The 22,416-nt window shown below is 32.9% G+C and overlaps 2 protein-coding genes, 1 long non-coding RNA gene and 1 pseudogene across 4 annotated transcripts; all 4 read right to left on the bottom strand.

The window, feature by feature from the left end:
- Positions 1-1,020: 1,020 nt before the first annotated feature.
- LOC100818442 (MORN repeat-containing protein 1) lies at positions 1,021-3,480 on the bottom strand. 2 transcript variants are annotated; one of them, XM_014776342.3, is made up of 3 exons: positions 2,262-3,480; positions 1,518-1,763; positions 1,021-1,375 (listed from the first exon to the last, which is right to left on the bottom strand). In XM_014776342.3, the coding sequence occupies exons 1-3, from the start codon at positions 3,158-3,160 to the stop codon at positions 1,345-1,347; spliced, it is 1,176 nt and encodes a 391-aa protein (XP_014631828.1). In that variant the 5' UTR covers positions 3,161-3,480; the 3' UTR covers positions 1,021-1,344. The 2 variants fall into 2 exon arrangements, with proteins under 2 accessions (XP_014631828.1, XP_003526619.1); XM_003526571.5 differs by having other exon boundaries at positions 1,518-1,746; positions 2,262-3,455.
- A 3,481-nt stretch (positions 3,481-6,961) lies between these two features.
- LOC100818968 (probable N-succinyldiaminopimelate aminotransferase DapC) lies at positions 6,962-9,576 on the bottom strand. The gene is made up of 2 exons (XM_003526572.4): positions 9,135-9,576; positions 6,962-8,502 (listed from the first exon to the last, which is right to left on the bottom strand). The coding sequence occupies exons 1-2, from the start codon at positions 9,303-9,305 to the stop codon at positions 7,354-7,356; spliced, it is 1,320 nt and encodes a 439-aa protein (XP_003526620.1). The 5' UTR covers positions 9,306-9,576; the 3' UTR covers positions 6,962-7,353.
- Positions 9,577-10,468: 892 nt separating this feature from the next.
- On the bottom strand, positions 10,469-13,326 carry LOC100817374 (probable N-succinyldiaminopimelate aminotransferase DapC; annotated as a pseudogene).
- A 595-nt stretch (positions 13,327-13,921) lies between these two features.
- Positions 13,922-16,479, bottom strand: LOC121175045 (uncharacterized). Its single transcript, XR_005891982.1, has 3 exons — positions 16,369-16,479; positions 15,067-15,153; positions 13,922-14,944 (listed from the first exon to the last, which is right to left on the bottom strand). It is a non-coding gene; the product is annotated as an uncharacterized lncRNA (long non-coding RNA).
- Positions 16,480-22,416: the final 5,937 nt, after the last annotated feature.

Below are 22,416 nucleotides of genomic sequence, written 5' to 3'. Positions count from 1 at the left end.
AAACTTAATGAAAATTAGTCCAAAAAATTAAAGAAAGTTTTTTTTATAAAAAAAGCAAGTTATATGCTATTTTTAATGACAAAATGAATTCTTTTTTTACAATAAAAAAACCTCAGATTGTAGATCCAGCATGCTAGAAAAGTCATACTCTTTTCCCTTTTATATTTTTGTAAAAAGTGATAAAGATCTTACCCACCACTACATCATGTGCCCACAGTTTAAACAAAATAATAAAAATGGAAAGAGAATTCCTGTCATTGTCCTACAAGAGGAGAGCGTCACATGGATTCTTATTACAAAAATATAATGCTATTATAGTGTCATCTATTTGTTTCCTTCTCGTAATTTTATTCGATCTAAAGAAATGGCAGTTTCTCATAATAATAGTATCTTGATCTAAGTAATGGCGGTTTCTAATAATAATATTATCTTGAACAGAATGCCACCGGCTGATATATTAAAACAAGTAGACAGGATTTTCGGTGATGGGTGGTTTTGACCCTTCATTGTGAGTTGCTGGCCTAATTGGAGACTCTCGACCAGAGACTTATCAACATCAGCTATTTGTCTATTCGTGTCAACAACTTGGCTCTAATACAGGAATGGGGCACACACAACCATTATTATTCTCTGTGCACAAGGGTCAATCTTACACCAGCATCTACTTTTTCACATAAATCTTAATTCCCTGTTTGATTAAACACAAATCTTAAGTCTAGTATTACACCAGTAAGTAACTATGTCGCCCCAACATGGATTTTAGCTATCGCCGTATAATTGCCAAAAATATTAGCCAATCCGCGAGCTAATCAATTTTAGAGTGTCACCTCACAGCCGATACATATATTCTGCATGACCAAAAAGAAAAGATAGGATAAATAGCCTTTTCTGGTAGGATCAAGCATCCCAATGTTCCAAGTTTAACTTCACTTGCCACAATGCAACCACTTCTTCCAGTGAAGCTCCTTAAAAAACCCGAAAGGAGTGTAAAATAAAAATAACTAATCATCAAGAAACAGATTGAGCAAATTCATTTTTCATTGATATACATGGTTTATATACAAGTTACAGTGTGGTGAAACAAACATACTCTCTCTTCAACCTCCAATAAGCTTTTGCTCACCAGGGTGACATCTTCCAAGGACTCAAAATTAGTAAAAAAAAAAAAAAAATTACAATTACAATTCCAAACAAAGCTAACATCTAATTCTTAGACATCAGTGTCACAAAATTTTCCATCCATCCTGTTCTGAACAGCTTTCACAGCAGCAACTCTAGCAGCAGTGGCAGCCTTGCTCGCAGCGATTACTGCTTTGTTAACCTGGTCATCTACTCGTTTAAGGTTTATAGCATTCTCTGCTGTTTTCCTAGCAGCCTGCAATTTATATAACCCATCAAATGAGAACAAACACATATGAGGAAGAAAACAAACCAACAGCATTTAAAGAGATTATAGCAAGAAGACAACCATGTTAGTTAATACTAGTAATTTATCAAATGTCCATAATAACAAGTACCTGAACTGCTCGAAGAACAACATCAGATAGTGGTGGTAGAGATTGCTTGAGGGTGCCAGCATCCCATTCACCACATCTTCTGTCACCATTTCGAAAAGTGTATGAGCCAATACCTTGCCTACGACCCTCGTGCCATGCTCCCTCATAATAGTGGCCATTGGTAAAGTGGTAGACCCCAAATCCATGTATCTTGTCCCCAAAATACTCTCCAGCATATCTATCCCCATTTCTGCAGCACAACAATTACTTCAAAAAAATTAGACTTTTCGAAAAGCCACATCCAAAACCTCATTTATTGTCTACTGTAACCTCCCACGAAATAATAAATGCTCACTAGAAGAAAAAAATAAAACTTGTCAATTCTTCCATTACTAGACAAAATCATGTAATATCTTTTAAAAAGCGACATAAATCAATACTAGAAATATCAATCAATCGGTTCTATGACAACCAAGCCATCTAAATTTGAAACAAGTCAATGCATACAGAGGAGAAAGAAAACAAGTTTCAACTTGGCACAATTCACAGTGAAAGCAGAATCTAAGAATTCAATAACTGAACAAGGGGTTCCACAAAAAATCCCTAATTCTACAAATCTAAGGAAAACAGAGAACCAGCAAGAAAAACCGGATCTTTAAAGAAAGGCATTCAGCAAGACAAAGATTCAATCACACAATCATGCAAAAAAAAAAAAAACAATCACACCCAGCAGTCCAACACAGCATTAAAAACATAGAAACATACCTAAAATGGTAACAGCCAAGACCGTGTTTGACGCCATACTTAAATTGACCAATATAACAGCTAGCATCGGAGCAAGTTTGAAGACCCACGCCATGGCTCTGACCGTTACACCACTCTCCTGAATAAGAATCCCCAGTGTAGAACCTATAAACCCCATAACCGTGCCTCAACCCTTGCCTATATTGTCCCCTATAGCGACTCCCTCTCGCCCAGCTTTCAATTCCGTACCCATCGTACCTTCCATCCACCCAATCCCCTTCGTACCTCCCATTCACGAAGTAATGGTAGACCCCACTCCCGTTGCTTCTTCCCTTGTGAAACTCCCCTTCGTAGAAATCCCCATTGCTGTAAAACTCCACCCCTTCCCTCACTATCTTCGCCGCCGCCTTCTTCCTGGTTGTTGTTGCTGCGGCGGGGTCTCCGATGAACCACTGCACCGGCCTCGCCACCGCCGCCGCCTTGGAAAACCCTAGGCGCTTCACATTCTCCTCCCACGAATGCTTCGCCAGAGAGAACGATCTGTGGATGAGGCCCTTGTTTTTGGAGACGAAGTAGAGCGCCACGGCCACGAAGATCAGCGCCAGCAGGAAATTCTCCGAGGAGGACACCTCCAGGTAGAAGAAGTAGAACAGGAGCGAGCACGCGCCGAGGAAGAAGACCGCCAGGGCGGAATAGGCGGAAGACCTGTGGGCCAGGGCCTGGGCATGGTGGGCTTGGGCCTGAGCCTGGACGTGGGGTTTCTTGGGCTTCTTGTTCTTGTCGTCATCGTCGTGAACATCGAGGAGGAGTTGTTGTTCGTGTTCGTGTTGGGTGATGATGGAAGAGAGGTTGTGAACGGAGGATCGGAGAAGCGAGGAGTGGTTTCTGGTTAGCTTGCTCCCGCTCTTCTGATGTTCCATTTTTCTGAGTTAATAATCAGATCCACTTTTCTGGTCACCGCCGGCGACATCTACGGGAACCATTCAACTGTCACCACACAGCACGAAAAGCTTCCTCTCGAGTGGGTGCTGGGTTTGGTGTATTTATGGGGGCATTCAGATGGGAAGAACTTAGATTCAACATGCGCCGTTGGATGCTCAGATTCTGGGGATGCGTTTCTGGCCGTTGGATATGATCGTCGGGTCGGGATTCATTCGGCGTCGTGCCTTTTTCGCTTTAATTTAATATTCCCATCTTACTCCTTTTGCTTCAGGTTAGCCACTCCGTTAATCACCCTTCATATCCCCTGCTTCTCACTCTATTTCGGCTACCATGTACTGTAGCATATAAAAATGTAAGGAAATTCAATATTCTGTTTTAGGCTAAAAGGCAAAGTATTCTTATTCAACGTTCTCTTTCCTTTTTTTTTCTTTTTTCGCGACTTGTTTCACAAGTTTGAAAGAGTCATTTTCATGTATATGCACGGGTTAGAGTGGATGTAAATCGACAAGGTTCACCTGTTTATCTGATTTATTCAGTTTTAATTTTAACATTTGAAAAATCTATGGCATTAAACAGAAATATAAATATCAGTTAATGTAATTTAAACTATTCGTTGTGCTACTTATATCATAAAATTTTATCAAATTAAATTGACTGTACATATGAGTGTACTTGGCGACGCGCCAACGTATACTTTAATTCGTGATTATGTATGTTATGTTAACTTCTTGAAAGTAGAAGTATACGTCCCAGTATCCTGACTATCTTTAATTTTTAATAATGGCTTGCTAATTTCAGTAATTTAGTTGTTTCTTTTTTCTTATTCCTACCAACGGATGGAAGGAGCAAATACCCATGCTTTAGTTTGGTGAATTGGTGTTTTAACCTACTTTGGATTTTGATAATCAAGCTTTTAGTTTCTGTTTTTCGGAATTTTGCTTGCTGCACAAAATGATGATTACACAAAATAAGTTTCCCAGCATATTAAAATGCTAAAGACGTAAATAGATCTAAAAGCAAAAGAAATATATAAGGAAGATACCAACTAAAATGCATTCAGGTCATATCACGTGTATATACAAGGCAAATGGACGCTTTATTTTTTTTTTATGTAATAATGTAATTCTACGTTTGATCAGATCCTCTATTTTGAAATTTGAACTGTGTCACTACTAAATTTCTCTTTTCTACTGTAGTGGTAAACGAAGTTAAAGGTAGAAAGCTGTGGTTGAGCATCAACATACGTGGGATGCATTGAACAAGACTAATTATTTGTAATCCGTATAGTTGGCTAGTTGTTTTACTCCCTCTCGTCTACATAATTGTAATTAAGTTCATTGTAGGCTTCCACATCAGTGACCAAGTTAGTCTTGAAAATTCTGGTGTAGTCAAATACGAGTGAATAAAGTAAGCCTTATTAATGTCTTGAAACTTTCGGTCAACATATTCATTAGCGTAATTAATTCATTCGATGTAGTTACTTGACTTGTTGGGCTATCCATGATCATAACAAGGTGCATCCAAGTGGATGATGGTTCAAATGATGGACAAACACAGGCGACTGATGAATCCATGTGGAAATCCCTTGCGAATGAAGTATGTGTGCATGTTGAGCCCTTGTTGGCACAGTCAAATACTTAGAAAGCTTCCTCTCAATTGTGTGCATAGGACTCTAATTAATGAGGGACAATTAAGAATTTGAGTAATAAAAGTTCCACACGGAAAAGAAATCAACAAATATATGTGTGTGTGTGAGGATTTTTGTTTTTCAGAAATCCCTTTAATCAGAAAAAAATCAGTGGTTGTTTCTTTATAATATTAGTTATACTTGTCTTTATCGTTAATTTTTATTTAATAGAAATTAATGTGTGTTAATAAAAAAATTATAAATCTATGCAAACACTACTTGACCTGTACATCAACTGACATGATAATATCTTAGCTTAACTATTCTTCTTGAGTTGAAATAACCCTTCTCTTTCAAAAAAAAAAAAAAGTTGAAATAACCGAAAGAGAGAACTTTGTATTACTCTTTTTAGTAACAAGATATTGGATCATTTAAGTTGAAATGTTTTATTTAAAAAAAAACATTTATGGCTTAAATTTGAATCTTTATTTAAATGGAATTGAACTTATTATTATCTAAACAAACACTACTAAAGGATATTTTTGTTGATATAATGAGACTGAAATTCAACTAATTTAGCAGCTAAAAATATAGAAATAAAACCATTCGAATTAAACGTCATGTTTTATTTTTATGCCAAGTAGGAAAGGATAAATAGCAATAATGTACAAATGGTTTTTTTTTCCTCAAAAAATCATGTGCAAATGATAAGATAAAGTAGAATATTTTTGAAAGTGACAACATCGAGGTTTGATATTGGGGGTGGGTGAGGGGATGATGTGATAATATAATAATAATTTTTTGAGAATTTTTTAGTGAAATTAATAAATATAAAGCAAATAACCCGTGCAACATGTTCGTGAGATAACTAACTATTGGTGAAATAACATGAAAATTCCCTTATTTTATGAATAAAACGGGAAAAAATGACAATTTTTTTTATGTCTTCAACGGCACAAGGAAAGGATAAATGAAAACAATAAATCTGCGGTTGTAGAAGGGTGCAATAATACTGTGATACAAGCTTGTAAGTTGTAACAATCAAATATGCTTATCCTGTCTTTAGTTACGAAGCACAAATAATTCACACTTGATTCATATTAGTCACGTATCGTCTTCAATGTCTTGTCTTGCTCAAGTCGAGCTGGGCCTAGAGATGAAATCACACCACATTTAAACGAATTTATTTCTCTATTGAGCACGACAAATTTGTTTACATATTGCTTTGCTCACTCTAGTAATATTGTAATACTTCCCTTTATTTCTCCCTAGCATGTTAGGACCATATTATCTCTAACTTGAACCCCCCCTCTTCTGTCTTCGACCAGTTACAAAATATGCTTCATCGACATTACAGTTAAAATTATAAATTTTCAAATTTACACCAAATAGTAGGTGTAATGGAGAACATGAATTATAGAGCCAAGCATCCTCCAAAGACAGCCCACGCTTGGATGAAGAGGTGCCCTGTACTTATGGAGTCCAAGTGTTTATGAGTGATGATTGATGAGTCAAATCCATAGAATTAGGATCTTGTCATTGTCTCTCTACATACATTGGTTGGAGGCTATAAAACGTGTATGATTAATAGATAATGTTTACTTATTGATTGATATTCTTGTGCCTACCATGTTTATATAATATAGCCTTCTCAAATAATATTGATGTATTCCTAAAAAAAAAAATTGATGTAAATAAACTCTTATTCACTCTCCTTTGCTTAGTATACACCATTCTCGCTAACAATGATTCATCACTATGTCTATGTTTTCTCCACTTCCTAATAACTGACAATAGTTCTTCAGAAGCTATAGTTTTTGCTTCCCTCTACAAAACTGATAATATGATTTATTTTTTGTTAGGCCAATTTTTCTTTTCTTTTTTCAACTTATTGCTTCTTTAGCCTGAATATTCACCACCTCTTAGATTTTCACATTTTTGTTAGGCGTTCTCGATGATTTGTCTTATTCAAAGTTAAATTGGTTGGTTTGAACTTTAGAGGCTTAATGCATGCCTGGAAACTCATAAGAATCATAGTGAGAATTAGGAAAATAAAAACAAAGTTGCACATCAATTGCTGTCGTATGATAGGGGTGCATAGGAGGTCTACCCGCCTAGAGATTCATAACATTCCAAATCTTAGAGGAAATAATTAAGAAAGAGGTCATGTCCCGCTTCATGATTGATTCTTTGCATCCAAACGAAAGGAAGAAGAGGTTTAACAATAAGGGGATAAGACAGCAAGATAATGATCATGGTTCATTGAAATACAACCCATAAATGTAAAAGTTAAATCAAATCTGAATGGCATCACTTACTAGCTGGTAGACATGATTTCTGGTCATTGTATATACCCTTCAGAAGATGATCCATTCCAGGGAAGTACAAATATCATGGCAGCTAAGTAGTAGTAGTAGGTAGTGACTAAAGAGTGTAGGGCATCCAATTCAATGAACCAGAAGTTATTAGAATCCTACATTTGAGCTTCTACAAAGGTAAATGTCTTCAATCCAATACATATAATGACTTAATAATGCATCGAGATCATTTTCTAAGCTTTGCTTTCATCCTCTCAACAGCAGACCTAATAGTTTCCTCATCCTTGCAGAAAGTAAATCTGACTAGATTCTTTCCCTCTTCTGGATTCAAGTAAAACACACTGGTAGGGATTGCCACCACTCCCACTTCCTTAACTAGATATTCACAAAATGCAACATCATTTTCCAGTCCAAAAGGGGTGTGATCTACAACCACAAAGTAGGTTCCACTGGATGGGAATACCTTGAAGCCAACAGCCTTCAATCCTTCAATCAAAATAGCTCTCTTTGCCATATAATCCCTCTTCAGCTCTACATAGTAAGAGTCTGGTGCTCTCAGAGCCGCTGCAGCAGCACACTGAAAAGGATGGGCAGTTGCGAAAGTGAGGAAAGCGTGTGCCTGTCGCACTCCCCATGATAAGTGTGGGGGTGCTATGGCCCAACCAATCTTCCATCCTGTTAAGGAGAATGTCTTCCCCAAGGAGTTCAATGTCACTGTCCTTTCGAACATTCCAGGCAAAGAAGCCATCGATATGTGCTCCATATCAAAAGCCAACTTGTCATAAACTTCATCAGTGAAAACCAGAACATCATTCTCAATGCAAAGAGATGCAATGCAATTGAGCTCCTCACGAGTGAACATCTTTCCAGTAGGGTTGTGAGGAGTGTTTATAAGAATGGCACGGGTATTCTTCGAGATGGTGGACTTCAACTCTTCAAGAGGGACAGCAAAATCTGGAGGGCGCAAAGTGATGCCTTTTACTTTTGCACCAGCCATGGACAAAGTGGCCTCATAAGAATCATAAAAAGGAGCAAACATAATAACCTCATCACCAGGATTTATTAATCCTATCATAGTTGCAGCAATTGCTTCTGTGCATCCAGATGTGACAGTAATTTCCTTTTCAGGGTCTACCACAAGTCCAGTATCTTTCTTAAATCTCTCAGCAATGGCAATGTTCAGGTCTGGAACTCCATAACCCCGGGCATACTGATTTTTCCCATCCCTGATTGCCTGAATCGCTGCTTCCTTTACAAATTCTGGACCATCAAAGTTGGGAAAGCCTTGACCAAGGTTTATGGCCCCATGTTTGATGGCAAGCAAGCTCATTTGAGTGAAGATTGTTGTCTGAAATTTCTCTAAGCGCTTTGCAATCTGACAAACAAATGACGATCAACAAGAATCAAACAGTGAACAACCCAATGCCAGGTACAGAACAGAACCAAAACAAAATCCATATTTTTTTGGCATTATTTTGGTCTGAAGATGCCATTGCCAGATACAAAACAGAACCAAACTCCCTTCACTCCCAAAACCCTCCCAATTCTACTGGGCAAGATATGATTTTAGGTCCTTGCAGTAGGTTTTAGTTTTACAAAATAAACAGGTTAATATCCACAAAAGAATTGAAACTAAATTGTAGGAAGAGCAATGACATTTGAGCACCCCATTTTTCAAAACACCCAGTTAAAACTCTTTCTCTTTATCTCTCCCCTCCTAGTACATCTTACAACCTATCATTCCTATATTTTTCTCATTTATCTCTCACACTAGGTGTCAATGAGCATTTTGGGTGTCCAAATGTCATTTTTGTAGTAGCAAAAAATACAACCTTCACCAAGCAACTAAGTAATTCAGAAGGGAATATGAATATAATTAATAAAATAAAAAGGAAATAGGTAGTCAGCAGAAACAAAAGCTAAGATACACAGACACTATGCGCCCAATTAACATTCAGACATTAAAATCTTGAGGCATAATAATAAAGAGATCTGGAAAGGGTGAACCTGCAAAGGTTGCTGCGTTTTGTGGGTGACGGTGTCGTTCTGAGTGGAAAGAGTGGACATGGTGGCGGAAAAGGAAGATGAGAACTTTGGGGTCGGAGAGAAAGAGGGTGCGAGAAGGGAGTGGAAGTGATTTGAAAAGCCTAAGAATTTGGAGGAAGGCGTGAATTTCATGTGTATACCATAGACCTGTGCTGACGGCTATCAGGGCTGCGATTGCCAGATCGAAAGATAAATATTTTATCTCTTATTTTGTAGAGACAGGGCAGCATGCGACATGCACTCAGTGAATCTGTGCAACCTAGCCTAGGTTAGGATTCCATGTTTGACCACCATGCCAGCTTCGGAGCCAATACACATTTCTTCCACCGTTGATCTATCAGGTTCGGAACACCGTTACTAAACCTCCAGTTCCTGCGTTTTCGCATGGTTTTATGTCACATTTTAATTAGTCCAATAGACCCATTATCCAGCAATGTTAAATCATAAATGAATTAATTAAAATAAATATTAGTATCATTTAATTATTATTCAATCACCTATTATCCAGAAATTTTAAATGAATTAATTTGTACATAATTATTTTTAAATTACACTTAAAATATTTTTAATTAATTAATACTATAAAAAATTTATATTGATAATACTTGACAAATATATTTTTTAAAAATGTTGAAATTATAACAACATAATGTGTGTATATATATATATATATATATATAAATTACAAAGTTAATTACGATTTTAAAATACATTTTTTTGTTACATTAGCTTGTTTTAAAATATAAGAAGAAGAAATAATATTAAGAAATTTTAAAAATTTATATAAGAGCAGAAAAGATAAAAAAAAAAAGCATTAGAAAAAAAAATTATGGTATTTCTCTTATTATAAAAATGATTAAAATAAGAAAATTGTTTGCTTAAAATGGAAAATTAATTCTTTGTTTTCCCAAACTAACTTATTTCTCCAAGAAATAGCGCGTGTAGTGGGGCAACACATTTTTTATTTATGGAAACAAGTGTAAAAGTCATTTTTTTAAGGAAGTGTAATCATCATATATATATATATATATATATATATATATATATATATATATATATATATATATATATATATATATATATCATATCATATAAATATAAATGTAAATATCATTGAAATAACTGAAAAATAAATTATTTTAGTAAGTGATTATATGTAAATTAATTTAAGTCAGTATTAAAAAACCTGAAGAGTGAACTTTGGTTAGTGACTTTGAAGTTTGAAGGTCACGGTTTCTCCCAAACTGTCTAACATGAATGGTTTATGATTTTGTTGTTGTCTACTTGTCTGTCTCTGACATTATAGCTGCTAAGTATTCATGTTTAAGTGCTAAGATTCCTGGCTCGGAATCGAGAGGTTGTGCTCGGAAAAATGTGGGATAAATGAATTTACAAGAAGGTAACCAGTATCTGTCTTCTGATTGGGAATTCTGTTATGGGTAGGCTTGTGTTCAACAACTGGGATCAAGCCGTTTGAAGCTCATGCAAGCTGAAGATGCTCTTTCAGCAGAGTCTGATCCACGACATGCATGGCAGGTGATCCATGTAAATCTCATTCTTGATATTATATTTAGTACAGAATTTGAGGCATCAGAAGGTAATATAACACCAGGTATTGAGATTCAGGATTTGTTCTTATTTAAATTTATAATATGAGAAACTTTGAAAATTCTATGTGGCCTACGTCAAGAAAGTTTTTTGCAAATTACAACAGAACTGCATGCTTATTCGATTATTGCTTATTTCCTACTCCACACTCCCCACAAATAAAAACCCACATCAATAAAAACATCAAGATTCATACAAATAAGAAATTGGCAATGGATAGATTGTTGGACATCCAATTCAATCAACCAGAAGTTACTATAATCCAACATAAAACTCAATGCATATTACATGACTTAATCAAGCATTGGGATCATCTTCAAAGCTTCTCCTTCATCCTCTCAACCGCGGCCCTAAGAGTTTCCTCATCCTTGCAGAAAACAAATCTGACTAGATTCTTTCCCTCTTCTGGATTCAAGCAAAACACACTGCAAGGGATTGCCACCACCCCCACCTCCTTATGCAGATATTTACAAAATGCAACATCATTTTCCATTCCAAAATGGGTGTGATCTGCTAACACAAAGAATGTTCCATTGGGTGGGAATACCTTAAAGCCAACGGCCTTTAATCCTTCCACCAAAATAGCCCTCTTAGCTATATAATCCCTCTTCAGCTCTACATAGTAAGAGTCTGGTGCTCTAAGAGCTACTGCAGCAGCACACTGCAGAGCATTGGGGCTCGAAAAAGTAACGAAAGCGTGTGCCTGTCGCACTCCCCATGATAAGTGTGAGGGTGCTATGGCCCAACCAATCTTCCATCCTGTTAAGTTGAATGTCTTTGCCATTGAGTTCATTGTCACTGTCCTTTCAAACATTCCAGGCAAAGAAGCTATTGAAATGTGCTCCACATCAAATGCCAACTTGTGATAAACCTCATCAGCAAAAACTAGAACATCATTCTCAATGCAAAGTGATGCAATAGCATTGAGCTCTTCCAAAGTGAACATCTTTCCAGTAGGGTTGTGAGGAGTATTTATAAGAATGGCACGTGTATTACTTGACACGATGGACTTCAATTTTTCAATTGGGACAGCAAAATCTGGAGGGTGCAAAGAGATGCTTTTTATTTTTGCACCAGCCATGGTTAAATTGGCTTCATAACAATCATATAAAGGAGTAAACAGGATAACCTCATCACCGGGATTTATCAATCCTAGCACAGTGGCAGCAATTGCTTCTAAGTAGGGTTGTGACAGTAACTTCCTTATCAGGGTCTACCACTATTCCAGTATCCTTCTTAAATCTATCAGCAATAGCAATGTTCAGTTCTGGAACTCCAAAACCTCGTGCATACTGATTTTTCCCATCTCTGATGGCCTGAATTGCTGCTTCCTTTATAAATTCTGGACCATCAAAGTTGGGAAAGCCTCGTCCAAGGTTTATGATTCCATCTTTCTGGTTGGTTGCACCTCCCCAATCTCTTTGGAACTTCTCTAAGCGCTTCGCAACCTGACAAACAAATAAATAACAATCAGCAACAATCAAAGTAAACGCATGGCTCATGAGTCATTTTCATACTAGGTGTATGGCATAAATAGCAACGAACTCTAGTTTTTTTATTTACAAAAATCCTTCACTTTCTACCAGGTAAGACTTAGTCCTGAGTCCTTGAACCGATTGGAAAGGTTTGACGAGATGAAGAGGCTAGCTAGCAACAGCATCCTCAAATAAACCAAACTCAATTGTAGCAAAAATACATACTCTTCGCCAGGAAACTGAGCAAATTCAAAAGGAAATTAATATGAATATAAACTAAACAGAATAAACAGGGTTGATTTTTAGAGTGTGTGATGGTTGACATAATGTGACCAATAGAAGCATAACACGATTAACATTTAGACGGGTCATGTTGCGATAAACATTAAAATCCTCATACAAGTACATTAAAGACACTACATATACTTTAGTTTCTTTTAAACTTATTTCTTGAGATGAATACTTAATTCTAAAAAAAATAAGCTATTTTTTATTTTTTAATATGCTTTTTTAAATTATTTTTGTTTAAAATAAGAAAAAAAATAAATCCTATTGTCTTATTAAAAAAATATTATTTAAAAAAATTAAATTTAAATAAACTCACCTATATATTTCAATAACCACTAGTAAAAAATATAACAATGAAATAAATTAAACTTTTTTAAAAGTTAGATCAAGTTATACATCCCATTTTTTGGAAGAGTAAGAAGTACATAAATTAATTTTAACTACAATTTATTTTATTTTTATTATTTTCTAGAAGTTAGAAGCACCTTTTATCCAAACTGCCCTACATAAATTAAAGACAGTTAAAAGCTTTCACCATTTATGGATGAGCAGCAGACAAACTGGAAGAACGAAATCCAATCGTGAATCAATGGAAAAGAAATACATATAGGAAACCATGTGCAAAAAAGCTTTGATAAATAAATAGATCACGAAGGTGAAATTTTAGAGATGGAGAAAGAGTCAGAGGGTGGACCTGCAAAGGATAATGCGTTTTCTGGATTGTGGCCTCATTTTCAGTGGAAACAGTCGACATGGTTGAAGGAAGATCAGGATTACGCTGTAGCTCCAACTATTTTTTGGGTACATACAACAATCAAAACAAAGAAAAAACACTATACAAAAATATTATGTCTCACCAAAACGTGCTGCACATGGTCAGTTTTTTTAAAAGTCATATCATAGCTTTGATTTTTGGGATTGTGTTGTGTTCAATGTAGAGCACCTACATGTACCAGCCACGTACAATCATGTGTGATGCACGTGGTTTAATTAAGTGAAGAACAAGGGGCTTGATCCGACTTATTTATTCATATAATTATTTTTTATTAGAGAAAATTTTATTTAAGTTAAATAAAATTATTATAGATAATAAAAATTTTCCTTTAAGAATTTAATATAATTATATACTCAACACTTAAATATTAATAATTAAACAAATAATTTTATGTTGATTAATTCACATGCTTAATGATAACTCCTGGATATGTATGAGTGAAAGAATATGATCTTCCCACTAACTCGATTGAGTTGCATTGCTGGACTTTTAATTAATTAATTAGCTTGTCTGCATTCCCGTTAAGAACTTTGGTCGTCAAAATCAAAAGAATAAAACCACGATGAAAGATTTGAGAATCCATAAAATGTGATTTTGTCACTTATACCAGCATATATTACAAAAAATACTTAACATGCACTCATACCCAATGCCCAATTTTGCTTGCGCCTTACATTTTCCCACAAAATTAGACTAGCTTGATCCCATTTTAAAAATTAAACTAAAAAACGAAAAATGGGAGAGCTGAAAAGTATAACTGCGTTGGGTCACTCGTGCTTCTTGTAAAATACCAATGTCTGGTCAAATTAAAAAGTACAAAACACTCAAAACAGAATTACAAGATAAATAAAAACGCATCACAAAAATTACAAAATAAATAAATAAATAAAAATATCCAATCAAACTAATTACAAATAGCTTGACTAAAAACCGATTATGGAATTTGGGGAGATAACAACAGATTGAAAGAGAGACAGAGGAGATGCTAAACGAAGGGGCTCTGTGCAGGAGCAAAGCCCTTCATCTTTGTGCTTTTAAATCTGGTCTGGATCATGCCCTTGTCCCTTGCATGGCTGGCCCAAAATGAATGAAGCTTAGCCTCTCTTCAGCCCAAGCCCTGATCTTTTTCACCTATTTGTTGTTGGTTTTGGGCTCAGCCGCGTCAACAAAGTCTGTTTCTTTATTATTTTAATTAGGGAGTTGCTATTTCCACTTCCCTTGATTACTAATACACTCTTTTTTCTAATTCTTTTCCCTAAAATATCCTTGTTTCAGAATAGGTGATTTTTTTTACGGACAAATATTAATTATTAATTGTTAGTTTTTTATTAGTGGAAGGCCACCTCTCAACCCTCCCTTCATCACTAGAATAGGTGATTGTGTACTCCCCTTGTTTAATTATGTTGCGTCTTCAACACCATAACAAATACATACACTCCCATTGCTTATCACTCAAAGACCCTACCCTCACTTTTTTCACATTTTCCACTCACACAACAACTAAGTTAGATAACATTCAACTAAGATCGCCAAGTCACATGCGTGAACTTTGAACTCCTGCAACCAAAGTCCCTTCCAAACCAACTTTGACTATTATAAAAAGGAAGTTGTGTATTGGGATATACCTATAATCGATCCATTAAACTATCAGACATAAAAACATAAAAATGAAAGAAGAACAAAAATTCAAGGAATGGAGAAAGCAAAATAAAAACACAGTCCTTCCCCGAGTGATGCTAACTCTAACCTGTTGGAAAGCTTTGACACCTCGTCATTGGCGCCTGGAGGGCATGCGCACAGCACTATGTTGTCGGTGTTTCTGGCAACGCTTCACCTACGTCAATGATTATTTATAATTGATTTGATTTAAATTTAAAATAAAAATAATTAACAATCCAAATTTATTTAAATACTTTTGATTTGAATTACCTAGTTTTTGTATCCGTGCAGCACTTTTTTTTAAAATTATTATTTGAGAACTATTCATACTATAAATTTCATAAATAAAAAAACAATATCATATTATGTTATATTGTATAAATATGACCAACATATTTAAAAAAACAAAGCAAGTTTACTTATCCAAAAAGTATCTAATAGATGACCACCTAACAAAAAATTGATGATATTTGTCTCCTTTCAATATAAAAATTAATTTTACGAGAATTCATTTATTTATATAAATATAAATAAAAAATAAACATGAATACAAGTAATCAGAAAGAATATTCATGTCTCTTTCTTATTATAAAACAATCAGAAACCGGAACTAGCCCAACATAATTTTTCTTAAGTTATTCTAAAGCACAAATTCTATCGAGCAAATTGACATTAAAAATCTCTCAAACAGAAATGCATATCAGAAGTTGTTATAGCTGATGAAGTTTCTCCGGAAGTTGGATCCTAATCTTAATTTTTAATTTCAAATATTCATTTGTTCTAAAAATAGTCAAATTAAAAAAGAACACATTTATATGCATTTTCCAGTATAAAAAAACAGAATAAGATGTATTTAAAAGATTAAAAATAGTTGTGACATTCATATCCATATAACTGGGTAATAAATGCCTATAAATGTATAGGAAAGAAGTATAAATTGGTAATCAAATTACATTCAGATTTATTTTTTGGCAAGGTATGAGACTTAACAAACATGTGTGTTGTGAGTTGACTGTCATAAGAACCTCATTTCACTTTTGCTTCTCAACCATTTGCGCACCAAACACCAAAATGAGTTTCATTTACCAAAAAATTAAAATTGATTCAGAAAGCTTTGAAAATTTACCTTCTCTACCCAATTCAATTAGACTTCTATAGATTTTCAAAAACCTGTATGTATACAATATTTTTGGCAGGTGTACACATCCTACCATCTTCATCCAAGATAATCAAGTATTTTTAAGCCCTTTTGGGACTTGACTCTTGAAAAAGCAACATAAAATTGACCATGTGTAAAAACCAATTTAGGTAGGTATAATACTCTTGTTGATGGTCATTACAAAACATAAACAAATAAGGAACTATCTTTGCTATAATTTGAATGGAAAACCTGAAGGGCATGCCCACAATGCTAAGTTGTTGGTGTTTCTCAATGACCTTTGGAGCTCCAAAACGAATCGTCGTGCTCTGCAACATCACGTTTGCATTTTCTCGGCTTCGAACGCTTCACTGACGTCAATGATTATTTATAAATGATTCGATTTAAATTTAAAATAAAAAACAATAACAATCCAAATTTATTTAAATACTTTTGATTTGAATTAATTCAATACGATAAACTGGTGGAACAATTTATTTTATTATCATGCTATTACTATGAAGTATTTATCAATTAAACTTTGTTGAAAAATTTAACTGATCACTTTTAATTATTTTTTCTTTTTTTAATCATATTTTTTTATCACAATATTCGAATTCAAGATCTTATTTATTTTTTTTAAAAAATCAAACCTAATATATAAGTTTTTCAAAAGGCTTATCAATTATTAGACGAAACTATTGTTTTAATCATGGGCCTCGCAAGCCTCCCCCTTCGAAATAATTTTTGTCAGTATAGCAAAGCTCCATCAAACAACAGGGGAACTGGTTAAAAAGAAAACTAAAAGAAGTAAAAAGATATTTTGAAAGAAGACAACGGGTATGAACAAGCCTCTATTTGCTTTCCAAACTTTTAATTAGATGTTGCCATTTATTTCATTTTCTTCAAATAACTTGGTTGCCTAATGGGCTAAATGAAATTGTAAATGATGCTTTCAAGTTTTTAAGAGAGAGGAAAAAAAACACTTCAATTGTTTTCTAGTTCAAATAAGATATTTGTTGATTCTTTCCCATTTAACAAGACAATTAAATAGTTCTCCCATCCCTTTTCTTAGTTTTTAAACCCTTTTAATATTCTAGGATGCGGTATGTGAATCACTGACATCATTAGGCTTCAGTTTTAACTTTTTCTGCCTAATTTTTTAATTAACATCTAATTGAAATTATTTAGCATATGGAAACTAGCCCGGAGATAGTACAATATTTATGGGTGATAGTATTCATCCACTAATCATTCAATTCATCTATACATAAATCCAACTAATTTGTCCAATAACAAAAATGAAACTTAATGATATAAATGAATTTTATCAACAATTCGTACTAGCTACTTAATTACTAAAATCGTATTTTAAAACTATTTGATGAAAGTAGGGGTGACAAATGAATCCATTTATCTATTATCCGTCCAATCCATTCATTACAAAAAAATGGATGGATCCAAATCTATTCATTTAAATTTATGGATGGTTAATTTCGGGATATTAGTTATGATTTTTTTTATCAACTTTGGTCAGGACTATTTTTTAACTAATGTTGTTCAAAATTTTTTTGGCTGACATTGACTGATGATATTTTTCAGTCGATATTGTCCAATGTTATTTTTCGACGATGTCAGTTAAAGTATTTTTTCGACCAACTTTGTTTGGGGTTATTTTTTGGCCGATATCTTCTAGAGTTTTTTGGCCTACTTCAGCTAATCATGTTTTTCAGCTGACATCAGTCGACGCTATTTTTTAGACGATGTTAGTTAGGATTTTTTTTACAACATTGATCGGGCTATTTTTTTGCCAATGTCTTCTAGATTTTTTTCAACCAATGTTGACTAATGATATTTTTCAACCGACATCAATCGAGACTATTTTTGATTGACGTCAATTAGGGTTTTATTTCGTTCAATGTCTTATAAGGCCATTTTTTTACAAACGTCGGCTAGAATTTTTGGTCAACATTGGTCATGGCTACTTTTTTCCTGATATCGACTAGGGTTTTCAGTTGATATCGGTTAGGTTTTTTTTTGTCAATGCTAGTTAAGACTTTTTTATGGCTGACATCAACTAGGGTTTTTTTCGATTGGTGTTAGTTGGGACTATTTTTTGGCCGATGTTAATTGAAAAATATCACCGATCGTCCAAAAATTCTAGACGACGTCGATAAAAAAATTGTATGATTTGACAATCGATCGGAAAAAGACTAATCAATGTCAGTAAAAAAATAGTCTTGTACACACACCAAATAGTCTTGCATATCATTTCCTCTACAACCTACTTATAATTTGAAAAACGATGAATCTACACATTAGTCGATTTTTCTTTAATATGTATACACGATATACAAATGTGTTGAATGGTTATAGAGAGAAAGCTAATCTCATATGAAAGATGTGCGAAAAAAATAAATGAATATATATGCTTCAGATTTGTACGAACAATCCAACTTAAAACATTAAGTTATGATGATTACTTTGCTTATATATATATATATATATATATATATATATATATATATATATATATATATATATATATATATATCTCGTAAATTGAAGAGTCTTAAAGTCAAATGAACTATCTTTGAGAAATGGTTAACCATGTATATACTCATAGATCAAAATAGACAAATTAAAATGCAATGGGGGTTTTAATTAATATTCTTCAGAATATACATAATGTTTATCGCTCAACGAGCATCCATATTATTTATTGAACAAATGAGTGGCGATGAAAGCAGAGGGATTATATATTCATTATCCAAGTCAAAAACACACTGTAGTTGGCACAATTTGACAAGAAGTTTATAATAAAAAAACACGAGATTATCCAATGAGTTTATGAGCACGATGTTTTGGCAACTTCTTTGGTATATGATATATGCTCGTATATACCTAGAAAGATATAGAGATTCCTTGTCTCTTGCAAAGACGCAAGATTCCCTTATTATTTTTAATACAAACTATGAATTAAACTGCAAGTGTGATTGCAAGCAAATCACTAGCAGTTGTAAGGAATATGTGTTCCAATGGCGATTGTTATCGCTGTGAGGAGGCAAAACTTGACCCACCCACTGTAACCATATGCATACATTAATGTACAAACAACCACATATTTGATGTTTTCGTTGTCCATTTCTAAGGTAATTGTGAATTCTTAAATTAATTAATAGGGTACTACGTACTTAATATATGATGCACTGAGCAAACGGTTAACCACTCTGAATTATTTAGGTCACATAAATGTGTGCAAACCGCTAAGCAACTTGTGTAAATTAACAATCAACTTAATTCACCTAGCTAGGAGATAGGAAGCAGCAGAGTTTGACTTAAACGTTGACGCCATAACAATTGTATAAAAAGTATACAGAAATTAATGGAATCCCAGAAATTATAGATCGATCCAATAATAGTTTTTTCTGCCATAACTACATGTTTTTGCTGCCAATAATAGTAGTTATTTAATATCAAATCATGGAGACAATGTTGCTTTGATCATGCACAAATTTATTTATAAAAAGTTAATTATTAATTGTGTTTAGTGTGGGAATTAGAACTATAAAGTTAATTAATCATCAAACTTGTAGATAAGATTGGGTTAGAATTAATATAACTGTTAAAGTTGGGGTATTAGCTGTGTGAAGATTATTAGAAATACTAGTAAGGAGGATGAACTAGATGCCATATGATTTAGTGATTAGAAGTTGTTACAGATTGAGCTTGAGGTCTAATTCATATTGCAACTCTTTTAAGTTCAAAATTTCTTAAAGTCTAAATTTAGTTTAAAAAAATAGTAAAACAGTAAATGGTTTGTTATAAACTTAATACATGGCAAAAATTTATGACATATGTAATATAACGATCGATTGCTTTTGTTATATTGTGTTTAGTATTTTTTTAAACATTTTTTCCTAAATTTATAAATTGAATTTTAATTTGATATTTATTTTTAAATTGTTTTGATTTTTTCAAAATGAATACAAAAGTTATATTCTATGTTTAAAGTTTAATGGATATGCACTATGATAGTATAAAAAGTTGTTATCTATGGATTATGAGTTGTTCTTTTCGTAAAAAAAAACTTGAAAGAATCTAAACAATGCAATTACTTCTTGTTTTACCTATTTTTTTTCAATAAATATTTACCTGAATTAAGTGTACAAGTCAATAAAAAAAATATTTCACAATCTGTTCATTCTCATTCTAATTTATTGAATCCAAATTCAAATATCTCATCAATTTCAATAACTTTTTTTTTTGTCATTGTTAGAGTTAAAAGTCGACCACTAGCAATTTTTTTAAATATTATTTCAAACGTTTAAGATCTTAAATTTTTTTTAAAAAAAAAACCTGTAAGATCTTTTAAATCTTGTTTAACTTTTCTAGTTTTTTTAGCAATAACAATTTGAATAAGAAAATTTTCTAGTATTGACTTTTACAAAATAATTATTTAAAGTGATGATGTATTTGAAAATTCCATTAAATTAAATTTGAGATTCAGTTAGTTAAAACGAGAGTAGGCAAATTAAGAAATATTTTTGTATTGGCATAATGACTTTATTTAGGCAAATAGTTAGAAAAATTATAAAAAGAAAAAAAGCAAAAACTTATTGCGGTGTTTAAAGTGTTTTAATTATTTGTCAAAAAAGGTAGACCATATTATCAATGGATGAAACATTTCATGGGGACTAACGGGTCATGCAAAGTATACGATATTCGCGTCACTTTCATTTTCCAGTTTATTTTCCATCTTAAACCCGAACCATTTTGAAAATATTTTACATAAGTCTAGAGAGATTAAAATAGTTCTTCAACTTCATGCTTTAGCAAATATTTGAGGCTTAAATTAGGTAGGAAGGGTAGGAAAAAGTGTTGATCATTCACTTAACATCTTCCCCTTCCTTAAGTGGTTAACTTTTAGCAGTTTTAAGTCATCAAAAATAATTTTATCCTATAATTTCCTTTATTTTTAGTTTTAATATTCAATTTTTTATACTTTTAAAATTTACTTTTGATTTCAATAGTTTTTAAAAAAAAATGGTTTTAATCCTTATCATCAATATAATATGTCAAAATATGTATATTGGAAGAGCTATTTGAACCATTTATTAGAAGGACTAAATTAAATTTAAACAAAATAGAATTTTAAGAACTAAAACTTAAATTAGTAAAGCTATAAAAACTAGAGATTAAATTTTAAAGTATTAAGATTAAAACCAAAATTGATATATACTATAGAGATAAAAAAAAATATTTAAGCATATTGAAAATATTGTGTTGATTATGAGATAAATCCGTAAATATATTAAATTCAATAGTTATGATTTAACCTAAATTCTACCGCAAAATATTTTAAATGAAATAATTTAAAATAGTTATGCTATCTATCTATTTCTCTCTATATATTAACTTTAGTGGATTAGTGTTATACGATGAGAATATAATAATTTCTCCACACTGTTCAAGTAACAACTGGCAGATCAGGGTCACACCTGTGCCTGGAATTTTCGAAACATAACATTTGAGGGTTTGTACTTTTAATTATTTTTTTCTTCTTTCTAATTTCTTATTCTTTCTGTTTGACATTCGCCTTGCAGATTGGGACTCAACTATATAGGCAGCTGGAATGTATATTAATTAAAATGGTTATAACTTGTGACCCAAAGATTCTCTTGCCTGCTTCCTGATTATTTTATTAAGTCCTCCGGGGAGTGGGTATCTTTTGTAGCATGTATCTACATGTAACCCTAAATTCTATTTTATAAATATAATGTTTGACATTTTAATTATATTTGCCCGTTTGGGAAGCAGAATAGCTTCATATCCTGTTTGATGGTATATATAATAAATATTAATATATAACAACTATTATTATTTTTAGAATTTAATTTCCATACATTTTCAATGTGAATTTTTTTTTACATTATTAGCTTATCAGAATTCATTATGAGTATGATTTCTAAAATAGTGATTATAAAAGTTAACAATTTTTTTTACAGAAAAAGTTAACAATTTTATTATATATGTCAATATGTTATTAAATAATAATACAAAATTTTATTATACTGAATGTGCGTTATAATTAAATTATGTTTATGTATTTTAACTTATATTTTATGATTTAGATTTTTCTGCCATATCTTTATTTTACCAAAAATACATTGTTAAACCAATTTTAGATTAAATTCAACTAATTTTGCTACATCCAGTCCTTAAATAATCACACAAGAAAACAACCTTAATTAATTACTTCCGTTCTTAAGACATATATAAGAGGGGTTCTTAATTCTT

The sequence above is a fragment of the Glycine max genome, chromosome 6 (genome assembly GCF_000004515.6).
Source record: "Glycine max cultivar Williams 82 chromosome 6, Glycine_max_v4.0, whole genome shotgun sequence".
Lineage (NCBI taxonomy): Eukaryota > Viridiplantae > Streptophyta > Magnoliopsida > Fabales > Fabaceae > Glycine > Glycine max.
This window is presented reverse-complemented; position numbering and strand designations above follow the sequence as displayed.